The 17,634-nt window shown below is 33.0% G+C and overlaps 1 protein-coding gene across 1 annotated transcript in view; it reads left to right on the top strand.

Annotated features, from left to right (window-relative positions):
* LOC129231114 (cytoplasmic dynein 1 light intermediate chain 1-like) overlaps nucleotides 1-17,634 on the top strand; it is a 62,449-nt gene that overhangs the window by 18,426 nt on the left and 26,389 nt on the right. The window contains exons 4-7 of the mRNA XM_054865364.1: nucleotides 1,862-2,092; nucleotides 4,576-4,821; nucleotides 7,982-8,117; nucleotides 12,886-13,000. Coding sequence (XP_054721339.1) covers nucleotides 1,862-2,092; nucleotides 4,576-4,821; nucleotides 7,982-8,117; nucleotides 12,886-13,000 — 728 coding nt within the window. The remainder of the gene's footprint in view (nucleotides 1-1,861; nucleotides 2,093-4,575; nucleotides 4,822-7,981; nucleotides 8,118-12,885; nucleotides 13,001-17,634) is intronic.

The following is a 17,634-nucleotide window of genomic DNA, read 5'->3' as shown; positions in this document are numbered from 1 at the left end:
ACGGTTATGAAGAATATTTTCCAAAATATTTTTTATTTTTTCCTCTTGTTTATCAATTTTTTTTCCTAACAAATGTTCTTTTTTCGTCATTGTTTTAACTCTTAACTTGGAATGTACAGCAATTATGTGCAATTACTCTTTGGCTTAAGAATTTTCTAAGCTAAAAGTACTTAAGTGAGTTTATTAGCAGATATTTTTCATTTCGATTTTAGCATGGATAAAACACTTTAAAGGATAGCCCGAAATGTATGCGACATTTCAACTTTAGAAACACTGATTAATATTGTCTATCTGCATTACTTAAATTCAAAAACATATTAGCCCAAAGCAAATCCGAGTTATGTTTCATTTAAATAAATTTTGAAGCATTAACATTCTGTGATTCTAAATGGTTTGCAATGTCCAAGGCTAATTGAGTGCTATTTTCCTTATCTTCTGCAACATCAAATACACGGGAAGCTTTTGGCGGTTCTTATGCTGAAATCGTGGTTTTTTTTTGCTCATTTGTTTCCATCCCTAAGCATTTAGTTCGATCAGATCCTTAAACCATTCTGTCTTTGCATAATGGGAGACAGTAAGAGTATTTTTACATATATAAGAACAAAACCGTATGAAACTGGTAGGGAAGACAAACTGTTGGTTTAAAAAATTAGTTTAAATACATTTATGCATAATTTATTGCCTATGTCTCTCAGTACGAATGCACCTTTCATATAGCGAAAGAATTTTTCAAATAGTTGCAATGGTTCCGGAGATTACCTTGAACATATAAACATGCAAAAATTTACTCTTCCTCTCTTTGTAATATTAGTATAGATTTAAATCAATGTCATCTTGTCTTTTTTCAAATCATATTCTGAATTGCTTTCATTCTTTCCTTCTTCAATTTTGGAATAACATTAGTTCTGTATTTACTTCAACATTTGCTTTATAATGTATCATGAAATGTTACTTCTTGTTTACTTGCTGACTTGTGACGCTTTCTGAAACCAGTGAGGCTCCTCTTTGGGTATGCTTCTCCCACCCACTGATGGAAAAGCTGCTTAATTGGGCCATTCCATTGAAAACGGTCATTTTGTCCCCCACATGACACCTCATATTTCAATAAAAATAATTCTTTAAAATATTAATGAAAAATTTTTTTTTTTTGCTTAACAAATTACAAACTTATGTGTGATTTCTTAAGTAAAAGAGACAGAAAGTTGACATTTTCATGGAATTGCCCAGTTTGAGCTATATGAACATTCTACATCTGACCCCAAATAAAATATTTTTTGATTAATCTTTCATAGGCATATTTTCTGACTTTAAGATAATACTATTTATTTTTCCTTCAAAGAATATCACTGATCTAATGAAACATTTCAAATGTACGTGAGATAACTTGCAACTTTTTAAATGAAGTCGTTCAAAAGAACAAGTTGAATGAACGGATCAAAAGAAAGAACGATCCTCTAATGAACGGATCATTAAAAAGAACGACATGGCCACCTCTAGTTGACACATGGTAAATTATGCATCTGACCAATCTACAACTTATTCAATGACGGATCAAGAAATTTTTCAAGGGAGGGGTTATAGTATTTTTTTACATGCCCTTTATGTTCATGACAGATGTTTTGGACTTCAGTTCGACAACATTTCCAGGAAGAGGCCCTAACTTCTCTTCATCTGACTTTTACATTATAAAATAATCATCCTAAATTGCATTTTTTCAACTTCAATATCAAACATTCACCAAAGAGTTCCTCAAGGAAAGGGTGATAGTCCCATTGGGCGTTGCCCCTCCCTTTCTTTGTATGTACCCTTGTTCTCATTTAGATGAAAAAAAAAGGTTAATGTGTCCTTATTTTCCTTTCAGATCACACAACGTTAGGCGTTTGGGTATTGGATGGAGACAGTTTTCATCGAAATTTACTGAAATTTGCATTAAATAAAGAAACAGTTCCCAACACTACAGTTATTCTAACTGCTTCAATGACAGAGCCATGGAATATTATTGAATCTCTTCAAAACTGGGCCTTAATTTTAGAAGAACACATTGACAGGTTGCGTATTCCTGAAGAGATCCTTCAAGAACATAAAAATAGAGGTTAATTGGAGTTTTGCTATTTTTTGCCTTTTATTTTGTACTAATTTTCTTAATTTCAATGATTAATTAATTCAATGTTTTTTGTAAAGTTATTAATCAATTTTTAAAACAGATTTCATCAGACCTAGGTAAAATGCAGAACTGTAAGAACTCAAAAAAATTCTTTAAAATGTTCTGTAATAATATGCTATGTTTCTCTTTCACTTAGGGACCAGCACAGTTGCTAAAGTATCGTGATTAATAAATGCCAGTTTCTTGAACAAAAATATGTTTTTGTTTGATATTATTTTTTTTATTGCAATAAGCAAGTTAGTTTTTTAAAAAATCGTAACAGGTTGCAAACTTTTAAAATTTTCTGCAAGCAGCATTTCTGTGTTTCTCTGTATTATCTGGTTCTGCATGTCATGTAATTCTTTGTTTTTCAGTCTTGAATGAATGTTAATGCTCCCCCCCCCCCCCCCGGCAATCATGAATTGCTCTCACTTGAACGTAGTTCATATTCCTTTGATTCTAATTTTTTTTTGGTTATAATGCAAACGCTCTAGTTCATGCCCCCCCCTTTGTGCACGCCCCTCTCCCTGGATGCATTGTAAAACATAAAACCTGCTTCTAATTACATTTTGAAAACTTTGCTTCTATTTTAATCTGTGTGTTTTCCTTAGTGAGGCATTTGGAGAGGTGGGAGATCTTTCAGGAAAGCAAAAGGAAGAGGTATTGTGTATTTGGTTTGATTTCAATCTTACCAACCAGTCATTTAGAAACTTTGTTTGAGCACAAAACTATGAACCAAAAAGCTTGGTTAGTTTTAAAACAAATAGTAACGCAAACCTAGAGTAAGTAAAATTAACTAATCACTTATTGATTCTTTAAGAAGGACAAATTTAAACCTGGGACCTTCACTGAACAGATGATGGGATGGTTTATAAAACTAAATAACAACAGCTTCTGCATGATGAGTTGATAAATAAATCAAACCTAATACCACAGTGCCTCATCCTTTCCTCTTCATGACCCCACCCCCCACCCTGTCCAAATTCCTCAATTAAGAAACCATACTGATTAAAATTAACAGTAAAATAATTTTAAAATGAAAATAGCATTACTTTTACCCTTTACTATGCTTTTTAATGTGAATTATGTCTCACTAAGTCCTTCACAGTTGATCATTTATGTAATGTCAAGTGTGTATCTCATAGACCAATATGAACAACAGAATGAAATGTGCAGACTGAAAATTATAAATAGAAGTCTTATCTTAGAAAAATTCATGTGACTGCTGCTTCCTCCTTTTCAATTATGAGCTGTCAAAAATAATTTTTGAAAAGTTTTGAATTTTTCAAAAACAAAGTGAAAAAACAGCCTGTTTTTTCTCGTTCATGAGAATTATTTTCAAAAACTCTTATTCTGTTTAATATTTCACCTAGTTTTAGAGAGCATTCATTTTATCCTGATAAAAAAATAAATTTTTGAAACTAGAAAAACTTCTGCATGCTTCAGTATTTTTGAACTTTTTTGCATATGTGTGCCAGTTAAAGAAATTTCGTAAAGCATTGAATTTTGATTAATCAGACTAACTGGAAGTGTTGGTCTGACTATAACTTACGAAAAATTAAAATTATAATTTTTTGGCAAACTGTTTTTAGCTACTGTATTACATACTAGCTGCATCATGCGGGTTTGCGTGGTCTATCTCAAGAATAACAACAATCAAGCTTGAACAAAAAAAAATCTATAATTTCCCGGCAGATTGCGGAAAAATATCCAAAAAGGACAAATTTTAAATTCCCAGATTGCAGGAAATTTCTCAGAATTTTATTTGTTCATATTCGGGAAAAAATATGGCAACAGAAATTTCTTCTCGATTTTCTTCACTCTACAAATTTAAAAAAAAGGCATTGTTTAACAATGAATTTCTAATTGAAGGCTTACCTACATTTTAGCATGCAATTAGTTTTAAACAGTTATAATTGACATTCTAATTACCTTAACATTGGAACAAATTTTATATGGTGCAGAAAAATCAGGGATTTCTATGGATATTTTATTCTAATTTTTGCAAGCATGTTTTCACCCTCATATAATAGAAAAACACCATTTTTGGGTCCTAAAGTTAAAATGGGAACTGTTTGGTACTTTTTTGTCATTCAAAAACTGCCTATGTTTCTTCTTGGGTGTCCAAGTACCTCCCTGCTAACTTTGCTGGAGATCCCAAGGAAACTGGATTTGTATGGGAAACATATAACATACACACACATATATATTCCTTGTTTTATTTATATATAGAAGTTTCTATGTAAGAAATTCTGTGGCCCCTCATTTATTCACCACTCTCTTGCAGTTCCTTGAGACAGTGCATGAGAAAGATATCACTGTATTGAAACATTTTTTAATCAGAGTTAAACCGAATTTGAAGCATTTTGAAACTAATTTCATTTAAAGAAAACACACAGTTTAATCATTTCTTTTCCATGTCCCTTTTTTAGTTTTAAAACGATTTCAAGAGTACCTGGAACCTGGCGCCGAGATCAGCAATGTAACTTCGCCGATTCGGCCGCCTGGTACAGAAAAGGACCCCTTAAATAGTCAGCAAATCAAGATAAATCTTGGCTTAGACATTATAGTAGTTATCACAAAAACAGATTACATGTCCATATTGGAGAAAGAACATGACTACAAAGAGGAACATTTCGACTTCATTCAGCTGACGATCCGTAACTTTTGTTTACTTTGTATCCTTTATTTATGTTCCCTACTTATTTCCATTTTGCTTCTTTATGTATAGAGGTATGAATTTAGTTCTTGGATTGATATTAGAATGACTAGAATGTTCTTGATGACTTTGAGAAATTGGATTTCATTGCTGTGAACAGGGGTAGAAGTAGTCCTTTATATTCTATATTTCCTATATTTTCAAAAAAAGCATCAAAAGTGTCCTATATTTCCTATATTTTTGAACTTGTCCTATATTTCCTATATTCTTATAGTTTGTTATAAAAAATGTAGAAAATTACCATTGAAAAGCCGTTTTGTCACTTGATTCGCACGTTCTTTCACAACTTGACAATTCAAGACTGCTTAAAAACAAGATGCTTGTTTATAAAAAAATATTTTTTTTTTTTTTTTTGGAATCTCTGCCAGCACCTGTCTTTTTAAATTTTATGGAGTATTTTTGACAAAATTTTTTCAATTTGTTTTAAGAGAAAGCTTCAATGATCTATATTTTATGACAAGCTCTCCAAACTATTGACGAAGAACTTTGCCAATGAATTTTCTCTAACAACAAAATGTGGGAAGATTCAGCTGCTATTAAAGTTAAAAAAAAAAGTTCTATTTAAAATATTTAAATGTAGGTAATTATGAAAAAAAAAAAAAAATAAAGATAAATTAACCCCGCCTGGATTCAAAATTTGAACTTCTTACTGAAATCAGAATTTTACATTATTTGAGCACTATATTTTTAGCAGAATTTGTTATTGAAAAAAAGGCTTTACAGAAATTAAAAAAATAAATAAAAAAAATTTTTACAGGATCCTTCCATTGATACGTCACCATCTTGTTAAAAATTTTGAGGAATGGGGATTTGGATGTAAATTAATTCACTTTGGAAAAATACTTCGTAATGATAAAAATCGATCAGCTTTCTAGATGCAAATACTTAGGTTTTTTAGTAGTGAAAGTCTTTAGCACCTTTCATAAGATGTAGCATCAGTTGAAAGAGGTTGTTCTCGCAAACAAAAAGATACTGACATAAAAAAGATCATCTTAAAGCATTGACTCTATAATAAGAGTTTTAAGGTTAATTAAGGTACTGCAATTGGGAAAACAATAAATTATGCATGCATTACCAAGGAAAGAGTTCCATTTTATCATGATTTATCATAGTACTAAATACAAAATTCATAAAGAAATGCGAAATTCTTGTAGAGATGCATAACAATCAGAGGCAAAAGAAAAGGTTCATGTATCTTCCAAAAAAAAATAGTAAAGTTAGAGAAAAAAATTGATTTTGCACAGTCTGATTAATGTAGGCAGTCAAAGCGTAGAAAATGACCTTAAACGTAATATATGTATAAACTTTTTTTTTTCTGAAGCTATTCATTCAAGAACTGCAGACTCATTCTAAGTAAAAGTTATAACTTTTATTTGAGTTTTTTAACTGTATGCAGTATGATTAATTAAAATCTTTGATAATAATTTATGCAAGAATATCTAGATTATATATACTATGTATTGTTTATTTTTTCATATCAGTATTATTCATAAAATGTGTCCTATATTGGTCCTATATTTTTCGTGGAAAATGTCCTATGCGTTAAAAGTTGACCACTTCTACTCCTGTATGAATATATGTCTCGTCTGTTCCAGTGTTGCCCCAGTATTCTGCGTGTTTTTAAGTTTTTGAATCCTGGATTGTCAGTAGCAAAACATGTAGTATAATTTGCTTTGCTTGCAAACCAGTTGCTTGTAATTGAGATTGCTTGTAAACTGACATTCAAGACAATTGTCAGTAAACATATTATTTGATACTTTCAATAATACAATGTAGAATGTAGTTTCAATGATTGCTCTCCGGTAGATATTTAGATTTTTTTTTCTTTCAGGAAATGTGCCGAGAATTGTTTAATTTAAATTTCAGTACATAAATAACAAATAAAAGTTTGTCGAAATAGGAATAGGGAAAAGTTTTCTGTCGTATTCAATGGGCATTTACCCTTTTCGGGTTTTTTGAGTTGAGGGCAGTCTGATCCCAAGGTGTGTTGTACACTGGTCAGACATATTAAATATAAATTTGGGTATAGCCGGGTGTGCAAAGTCAGACCTCCTTTGGTGCTTTTGGGTGTCCAGGTCTTTGCACCCTATGCCAAGGACTAAAAGAAGACTCACTATACAGTACCCTAACGAGGTACGGGGAGATATACCGTATCTCACGGTGAGCAAGACCCACACATTAAGGGATAAACACCCAGCTGAGCGAAAGCTCAGTATGGTGACCTTCCCCGGCGCAATAAACACCAAGCCCGTCCGTAGCACAGATGACTATCGACCGCCGCACTCAGTCCCGCGGGGGGGGCCCGCTACGCGGACCCCCCGTGAGATGGAACCTAAGGCCCAAGGCTAAGAGGTGGGGTGCGTGCGGAGAAAAGTACGCTTGCAAGATACACATGAACTGCCCTGGCACGCATTGCACAAGGCTAAGAGTAGAAGTCAGCCAACAAATATTGCCAGGTTGTGTTCGGGTTATCAGTGTGCCCATCGTCATGAGGTGGGACAGAAAGTTTATCCCTTTTGGACAAAGGGCAATGCCATTGAGGTTACTCCATCACATATTTTAATGTGCATTGAATGTGATAGGAGCCAACCAAACTCTAATACCGGTGCAGTATTTGGGTGTCTGCAAGATTTCGGGTTAATGGACTTGGTTTAGATGCTGCTGTCAGCCAAGTGGAATAAGCCACACACATAAATTTGCTGAAATCACACCCTGAACTAATGCCAATTACAAATACAGTGAAAACAATTGTCACAAAACTAAGGGCTACAATGTTATATATATATATATATATATATATATATATATATATGTTTTTTTTTTTTTTTTTTTGAAAGAATTTGGTATTAAGCAAGGCAGGAAGTAAAAAAAAAAAAGAAAACTGGTTTTCTTGTTTGTTTGATTAGAAATTTTCAAAGTGTGCGTATAAAAAATCTTTCACTGATATTTTGTGTATAGAACTAACTTGCACATTAACAGTATGTTGCGTAATTTTACATATGTCAAACATTGAGGTACTTTTTACTTGCCCTTGTATGTTCAAATGCAAAGTTTTTTAAACTATGACTGTAATGCTTCTCGCTGATAATTTTGATCAATATTCCTTGACTCTCTGGAAGATGGTGCTTCACTTTTCTATGTATCAGTTAAAGAAGACAAGAACTGTGATTTGCTCTTAAAATACCTAATGAACAGAGTATATTCTTTCCCATTTAGAACGCCAGCTCTTGTAGTAGAAAAGGATGCCGTTTTTATGTAAGTTTATTTGTGTTATATATTTTAAGTGGTTCAGTCAATAAGTGATTTCATTAAATATTGAAGATATTCATTATAATTCATGCAATGGAGATTGTCAACTGAGATTATAAAAGTTTTGAATCATCGTTACATTTCTCAGTTTATTTGGGTTCGCATGTTTATATGCTTGAATATTATTGTATAGATAGAAAGAAAGAAAAAGTAATTTTGGTCGTGTTTTAAGTTTTTTGATTGCTTGAAGAAGAAGAAACAATACTTTTGATAAGCAATAAATAAATACCTTTGTGCCGAGAAATAACAGGAAATATCCAACGTTGTTTAGCGTTATTTGTGCTAAACAACGTTGGATATTTCTTGTTAACACTTTTGATAGTTTGTTTCTAATTCATAATGACATAAATAGCTATAATCCAGGCTAGCTGCTGACTTCAAAATACTACTTGAAATGGCCAAAATTTTGGCCATTTTCATCAAGCTCCTTTTTAATGTTATTGTCTCATTAAGCTTTAAAAATATAATAATTTTGCAATTTAAAAAAAGTAGTAGAAATTTTTTTAAACTAAGGGCTATTATTCTTTTGCAGTCAAGGTTCTTGTAAGCTAAAAGTATTCTCTTATGAAAGCAATGACCTAGAAGTCTACCTAGAATTCAAAAAAAACCCATTAGAAGCTATAAAAGTCACTACAGTTGAGATCTTTTCGAACAAAACCCCCTACTTATAAGTAAATTTTTATATGTATTTATACAAGTTGTGTCACAATTCTCTCCGGGTTTTAAAAGGCTTTTAAAACAGACATATTGCGAATACAGCAATAGTGTTGACTTTGCTACAGAAAAAACTTGCTTCCCTAATGTGCGATATGTGACCTTTCTTAATTCAGTGGTAATTAAGTATAATGTCTAATACTTGTTTTGCTAAGTGTAACATGTCAAGGTCAATGGTAGCAAATGCAGTTGTAGGGTTGCCAACTGCTCCGCATTTTGCGAAGTTGCTGCGCAAAAATGGCGAAACTCCGCGTCTCGGCAAAGAAATTCTTTTGCTCCACACTTCCTGGCTAAACGATGTTTCACTTAAATTTTGCTATTTTATCACAAGAGACGTGTAAATATGAGAAATTAAAGATGCTTATACTCAAAGATTGAAATAGTCTTTAAAGCTATTTTACTAATTTAAAAATTATTTTTATACTCCTACTTAAAATGATAATCAAAGCTCTAAAACAATTTTAGATAAGTGGTTTTAGCTATTTCTATTAGTTTTTATACAAAATACCCAACTGCTCTGCAAAATTTTTAATTGTTCCTCAAAATCACCATGGATGCTCCTCAAATTGTTTCTCTAAGGTTGGCAACCCTGCAGTTGGGATCTTTTGGTGTAAATAGTGCGGCACATAGAGCACAAGCATTCAATCTTCAATATAGCCCCATAAAACGAATCACATGGAGAGCGTGCTGGCAGACAAAGAATGATTGTCATCATCAGAACTTGTCCAATCCAGTGATCAGGAATCTTGTTATTGAGGAAATGGCTGTCGTCTGTCAAATAATGGGGGGTTAGGGATGAGCATCTTGTTGGTTATGATCGACCATTGATTGCAAGATGTAACCGCAAGTGAAACAAGAATTAGACTTTAGGCTTGATATCTATCTTATTGTAAAAGGTTCTCTGATCAAAGATTGGGGGAAAATAACTTGTACAGCTTCTTTCTTCAGTCAAGTCAATGTTGTTGCTGTATCGGTAAAATGTTTGTTTTAATAAATCTTCTAAACCATGGCGAGTATTGTGCACATTTAATATATATATATATATATATATATATATATATATATATATACACTCAGTGGTTGGAAGTAGCGCTCTACAAGTAGCAAGGCTACTGTAGTAGCAACATTTTTTAATCTTTCGTAGTGCATCACCCTACTTTTTAAAAAAAGTAGTGTAGAGAGTAGTTCGATAAAAAAAAATGTAGTTTGTTCCCATTTTTGGAAACTACTTTTAAATAAACTTTAAAAATATTAAAAAAAAAAAAAAAAAAACAATTCAAACGAGTTTGACAGGGCAAATTTACACAAGTACATCAGCGGATGCAATGGGAAATAAGACTCGTAAAAATACGAGCTGAGCTCATGCATATCATTTTGACGCCATATGTTCTATCTGTTCAACGTCATTAGTTTGTTTGCCATCGTAACTTTCATATTTCGCCAATATTCATATTGAATAGAGCTTGACTTAAAAAGAAAAGTATATGAAATAGCAATAACAGCCAAGTAATTAACTCCTTTGTTCTTTTCTGACTGCCGAGAATGTCCCAGCTATGAACATTTTACATTTCAAAAAAATTATTGTTCCAGTACTGTAAAAGCACTTTTTTTCACAAAAATGAAGATATCTGTGATTTTGTGAGTTGAAAATTTCGTGAATTTTGTATGAACAGGCCGAAACTTGAAAAACAAAAATATTGTGCTATTGCGTGACGTCTCAATCATGAAAATTATTGTAAATTTTCATGATTTCGTCATGCGAAAAAAGTGCTTTTAACGTTTTCACGAAATGGAGCTACTGTAAATGTTATAGCAGAGAATGAGATTGAGCTGCCCAAGTGTAGGATATCTAAATGTTTTTCCTTCCTTTTACATAGTATAGTAAAGGAAGTATTGTATTTGCGAAAAAATTTTGATCCAAAAATAGGCCTTAATTTTCATTTTGCTCACCTCGGAATGAGTGTTGAGTTTTTTTTTTTTTCAACCCTACTACATGTGGATATATGCCTAAGAACCTATTGACACCCGAAATATCCATTTGGACGATCCCCAAATTAATTACAATAAGTTTTTGCCTGATATCTGTATGTACATATGTATGTACATATGTGCGTATGTGAGTATCTATCTCGCATAAATCCAGAACGGTATGTCCTAGAGAGTTGAAATTTGGTATGTAGACTCCTAGTGGGGGTCTAGTTGTGCACCTCCCTTTTTGGTTGCATTCGGATGCTCCAAAGGGGCCTTTTGCACCTTTGTGGGAGAAAATCATTGTTAAGTTCGCTTCAAATTCAAATGGTGTTATAATTTAGCAGACACTTGGCAATATACCGCCAGTCTTTTGGTTGCCAAGTTTTGTTGCTACTCGGCGACAAATTTGGCAAATTTAAAAAAAAAAAAAAAAGCTGGTTTCAATTTGGCCACTGTTGGTGATATTTAGACAGTTAACAATTGAATCCCATTAAAATTGCCAATAATGTAGAAATAACATTAAATTGGTGTAAAAGGAAGTCATTTGATACACATATCAGCTTGTTTTATTTGTGTAGGGGCAAAGCTTTATCAACAAAAATTTCAAGTTTCTAAAAAAAGTTTTTTTTTTTTTTTTCAATTTGTCCTAGCATACAAGCGCTGGTTTACACTTTCAGATGCAAGATGAAACTTTTTACAATTTTTTTGACATAAGAAGAAAAATATAAGAGGGTATATGCGACTTGCAAAATCGACTTTCATTTTTTGTGGGATACCCTGCTTTTTATTTACTTATATTTTGAAAAGTAGCGAAGTAGCGACTACATTTCAAAAGTAGTTTGTAGTTGCTACATTTAAAAAAGTAGTCATTGTAGTTAACTACATTTGTAACAAAGCAGTTGTAGTTTGCTACAAAAAAAATGTAGTTTTTCAAACCACTGTATGTACTACATCTAATCCATATCAAATATTTAATTTGTAAAGTCATATCATTTTTTTAAACAAACATTTCAAAAAAAAAAAAAAAATACCTACTGCAATATTATTGAAATGACTGCTAAAAATATTGTGATATAGCACAAGTTCATCAGCTTTTAAAAAGCTGATGAAAAGTTTTCTCAACAAAATGGGAGCAAGGGATGAAAAAAATATGTATCTATTTAAGGCTGCAAAAACTAAGTAAATATTTGCACTTTCACGGGTAAGATCTTGCTTTTTGAGCCTACTGGGTAATTAGTTTCTGATAATGAAATGCTTGCAACTGAGACAATACTATCAGCATGAGTAGAATGACCAAAAAGGCAGGAGACTTTCCCCTAAAGCATTTTGCCGGCAATGTTGACATAGTGAAAAGAAAAAAAATAGCAGATATAATGGTTATAAAAAGAATTAAAATTTTGATTTAGCTCTGGGCAGTCTACAACCCCTTAGCAGCTGTCCTAGGGAAAAAATCCTTAATAAAAATGAAAATGTGTCCTTTTTTGTAAGTTTTGTCTCTGACTATACCTCTGATTTCTTGATATCATACTCAATTTAATTTGATTCAAAGAAAATTATATGTTATGGTGTGATACAGCTTGGGCAATGTGACTATTGTTTTTGAGTTCCTGGTCTGAAACATTTTGCCGCTTGCCAAGGACAGTGAAAAAGCCTTTTTTAAATTGCATAAAGACATTATGTTTTGGTTGAGAATAATGTGATCTCTGCATATCCTTTCCATGAAAGTTGAAAGGGGAGACTTGTGTAAAAGTTTGACTTTTTATGACTTTTGTTTTAAAGATGTATAAAATTTAGTATCCTCTGAATGTAAAGTTTTATTAAATTAGTTCTGTAATAGAATAACTACATTCTAATTAAAAGTTTTTGTCCTTTCAAAGTGTATATCAGTTGAATCGATTTTGAACTGTATCACATATGTAATTGGTATTCAACTGTATGTATCTCAGCATTATTTGAATTAAATTTATGTATGCTTTATTCATTTCACAAGTTTATGCATGCCAATTAATCCAAATAACATGCATTTTAGACCCGCAGGCTGGGACAACTCAAAAAAAAATGGTATCTTAGTAGACAACCTAACAACTATAAAATCAAGTGATGCATATGATGAAGTGATCGTTAAGCCCTCAGGAAGCAGAAAGGTATTTTATGAATAATTTTTTCTGACTTTGTAGGGAAGTGAATACTTGATTGAAATAGTTTTGTTTCTTTTACATTTGCACTCAGCAGATACATTGACATACATCCTGCATTAGGTCTGCTGAAAAAAATTGCCATTGTAAAATCAAATCCTCCTAAAAAATTGCAATTGCAAATACCATTCCTTGCTGATTTCTCTTATTTGCATCATTTCTATGCGACTAGTTTAACATTTCTTATATCTTTGATATGGTTGTATTTCTTTGTTTGATTTTTTTACTTATTTTATCTATTTTGTATTTAATTTCATTTTCAAAAAAAAAAAAAAAAATTTTTTTGAGCATATCCAAATATATTATAGTACGCAAGCCCAGTCGAAAAATGGGGGGGGGGGATCATTTGACCCACTAGGAATCTTATTTTAAGTCGTAGTATAGCTTGTAAAAAAGAGTTCAAACACCGCGCCGTACATTTTGGGTGGTACATGAGACTACACCGGTAGCAAGAAGTTATGCATCGGGAGAGGGTATTTTAAGATAAAAAGATTTTGCACGACATATAGTTAGTTTTAAAGGTAATCAATTTAGTGTCATTTTTAACTGAATGCTGTACAAAAAAAGTGGGTCTGGAAAGGCCCAGAATTTTTTTTCAATTATTTTACCATGTACAGCATTAGCATATTTTCTTTTCTTTTGATGTATAATTTCATTTTTTGGCAATGCTGTAACAATTTATTGGTAGGAGGATGAATATATGGGGGTGCCAACCTCTCCTTTCATAACGAGGGTTGCATTTCATTTGAAAATGTACGGCTTTAGTTGAGAAATATTCTTAAATATTCAAAATAAATTTTTAAAATAATGCCGTCTAAAAATTATGGTCCGTGATGATATTATTTTTAAAAAACATTAATTTTATAACAAAATTTTTTGTATTTTCATTTATTTCTGTATGGCAATAAGTTTTTTGAGTACAGGGCAGAATATAATACTACAGTGAAACCTGCGTAAGTTGACCACTTGCGGTGCAGTACTTTGGTGGTCAAAATAGACAGGTGGTCAACTTATAAAGGGGGTAATGTTTTTTTTTTTTTTTTTGTAATTCTTGCACCATGTATTCATTTTTTGACTAATTGACACCTACTCTTTCTGTTCAACACACTTTCATTGTTGAACATTGCTTTGAAACAATAACTTAAAATGTTATTCAAATATTTTTAGAGATTATTTTCCCAGAATTACGTATAATGTGTCATGCAAATTTAAAATTTCAGTAAATTGATCAAAAAAAAAGTCTTATTGTTTATGAAAAGTTACTCATCTTATATTAATAGTTCCTAAAAATTTATAGCTAATCAAAAATTACAAAATTTTCGCTTAACAATAAAAGAAAACAAGTTTGGAGAATAAAAGGGTTCTAAGTAGTTTTCCCATGTGGTTAAACTCAAAAGGAGATTTAGTTATGCTGCTGTTTCATTTAGTTGGTAAAATGCTGGTCTGGCATCAAAAATATTCTTGGAAAGATATAAAAAATAATAATAATAAAAAAATAATTTGCTAAATAAAATTTAAAAAAAATAAACCAAGTGGTCAACTTACAAAGGGTTTTTTACAATACTCCAAACCAAACTTGGTGTTCATTAGTGGTCAAGATACACAGGTGGTCAAGATAGAGAGGTGGTGAAGTTACAGAGGTTTTCCTTCATTGTATAAGATAGGACTAATTCCGTTCCTGACAAAAGCGGTCAACATAGACAGGTGGTCAACTTACAAAGGTGGTCAACTTTACAGGTTTTACTGTATTGCCATTTAAAATGATTGGTATAACAATAAAGTGATTAATTTTAAACAATGAGGTAAAATTGATAAATTGAAAAAAAGTTTTAACTCAGTGTGGTTGACTAAAGAAGTAAATTGATAATATTATACGATTTTTGAGCTTACCTAAGGTTGAAAAAGAAAATAATCATAATAGTACAGTAAAAATAGGGGTCGGACCCAAACATCCAAAAAAAAAGCTAAACCTGGTGCAAATTGTTTATTACCCTCCCAATAAGAACAGTCTCACCCCATAAAAAGTCCCACCCCATTGTGCGTCGGGTTTTGAAATGGGGGGCATCTAAAAATTGCAGTTTTGAGTATTTTTTCAGAATTTTTAGAATAAATTTAAAGTGAGAATATTATGTTATACTAAATTTAAAAGCATAAAATTAAAGGTGTTTGACCCCCAAGAGGGATGACAAAACCCACAAATGCTACAGAGCCCCCCTATCCCCGTAAAGCGAAGCAGTACCCCCCCGAACCCCCCTCCATACATTTCATATGGAAACATTATTTTATGCTAAGAAAATTGTTAGAAATCAAGTGTGTCCATTTTCCAAGAGCGATGGTGCACCTCCTCTCAAAGCTACAACACCCCCCCCCCTCTGCCAAATGAAATAAATCCTCACCCCCCCCCCCCCCACCTTTTATTTCAAGTAGAAGTATTATTTCATGCAAATCTAAAATGCATAAATCAGGACTGTCCACCCCATAAGAACAGTAGCTCACGTCCCAAAACGAAATTATGTACTAAAATATTATCCTCCCCCCCACCCCCTCTGATGGTGCACATTTGATTAAATGGCCAGAAAAATAACGCTGAACTGTTTTTTGCTTTCAAATGATTTCTCCTAAGCTTGTAACAAAAAGTCTTCGTTATCAAGATGTTTTTTGGAATCTAGATCCTCAGCAAAATCGTTATTGTTGCAGCTATGTCTAACACAGTTTGTGCATATAATTGAGCACTTCAGTCTACTTTCAGACTTTTCAAACATTCACTATATCCAATGAACCCCTCAGAGCAAGCACAAGATTTGAGACGCAGAAAGTCTTCTAGAGCAGAAAGCTTGGCTGTTGTAATAGGACTTCATTTATATTTCTGTGGTGCTTTCTTTAGACTCATCAAAAATGACACTAGCTTTCCCATACTTACAAGTGACCTACACGCTGCATTGCTGGCATATTCCCTTGAAACTTACATATCATTACCAAAAATATGTTCAAGCGGGTATCTTCCTTCTATTACATATGAGGCAGTGAGAAGCAAAGGGCAAAATTAAAAATTTGGAGATAACCAGTACAAACGGTTGGTGAACCTCTCCTATATCTTGGGGCAAGAAATGGTCCTAGTAGACCTGGTAGTTGCTTCTATACAGCATGATTTAGAAAAAAAAATCAATGAAAGTCTACCTAGGATCTTATCTTTAAACGCATTTTATTCAAAACTTGAAAATGTTCACTTACATCCCTTTTGCTTCTCATTGCCTCACATATGACACCAGCTGTTCATTCTGTGATGGTGGATGAACCTTTTGCTTCAGATAAAAGCACTTTAACGATACAGGATTTCTTTCCTTCTGAAACCAGATTCATCGAATACTGATGGAGGATCAGCGCATAACTCGTACCAGAAGTTTTTAGCAATTTGTTATCCCATCTTTACTGTTCATACCATTCGATGTAAAAGATCGTTTGGGCTTACACATCTTTACAGATAGTAACTACTCTCGTAACAGAAGCTAAAGACATAACTGTGCTTACCTAATTTACAAAGAAATGCCACAAAATTGTTTGACTTCAATATGATTTGATGTTACTACCCGAACGTTAAAGGTCTTATCGCAACTCACCTTATCATCAGCGAGCAATACCCATACCAACTTGAGAGGGAAGAAACTTCTGGGGCTTTAGAAACGGATTGAGATTTCCAAACTGGGAGACAAAAAGGTGTAAATATTTAGCATTCTATTGATGTATTGCTCATTGCTCTCATCAAGACTTGTTCTATCGTTGAATCACTACAGGTTCTAGACCACCTGAATTTGTCACTGCGTTAGATCGATGGATTGCTGATGTTTGATGTGATCAAATTTTTTTTTATCGCATAATGTACTCAAAAGTTTCAGATAGAGTTGCAAGTATATGTCCGCATATTTAGCATAATTCACATAACCAGCTGCGTAAAAGAGAGGTAGCTTGGTGTTTGCAAATGAGAACCCCCACCGACTTAGAGGGTGCAGAATTGCAGCATTGCCCGTCTCACTATTGGCAATTCCGGTTTGTCCCACCCTTACGGTGATGGCAAAAGATTGTAGAGAAGTTGAAGTAAGTTAATCAAGAAGAAGTAGGGAAACTTTGGTCAATTTGGACTTTTTTTATGCTGCACAGGAATTTTTTTTTCCAGCGCTCTAAACAGTTTAATAACTCCAGTCACAAATAATTTGGTTACTGAGCTCGCTTAGATCTTTTAGAATTATCATTCTGACATTACCATATCATTGTGAGGCATTTTGTACTTCGGGAAAGTTTAAGTCAGGGAAATTTTTTCGTGAACTTCACTGCAAATGTGCACTCACTGTGATTTTGGAATGTAAATTCAGGGTCCCCCCCCCTCAAAGCGATGGCGCACCCCTTAAGTGTGACGGAGTACCCATCAAGAATAAAAGTCCTCAATAAAGAAAGAAATACCCCTTGAAAAAACTGCCTTAAAAATTCCAATGACGCAAAGCTGCTCCATGGACACCCCCCCCATTCCCCCCCCCCCCCCCCCCCCGCCTGTACACCCCGGTTAGTTAGAATTTTTTTATGTGAGAGTT

This window comes from Uloborus diversus, chromosome 1, assembly GCF_026930045.1.
Source record: "Uloborus diversus isolate 005 chromosome 1, Udiv.v.3.1, whole genome shotgun sequence".
NCBI classification, from domain to species: Eukaryota; Metazoa; Arthropoda; class Arachnida; order Araneae; family Uloboridae; genus Uloborus; species Uloborus diversus.
The sequence above is the reverse complement of the archived record's forward strand: the minus strand, read 5'-3'. Positions and strand labels throughout refer to the sequence as shown.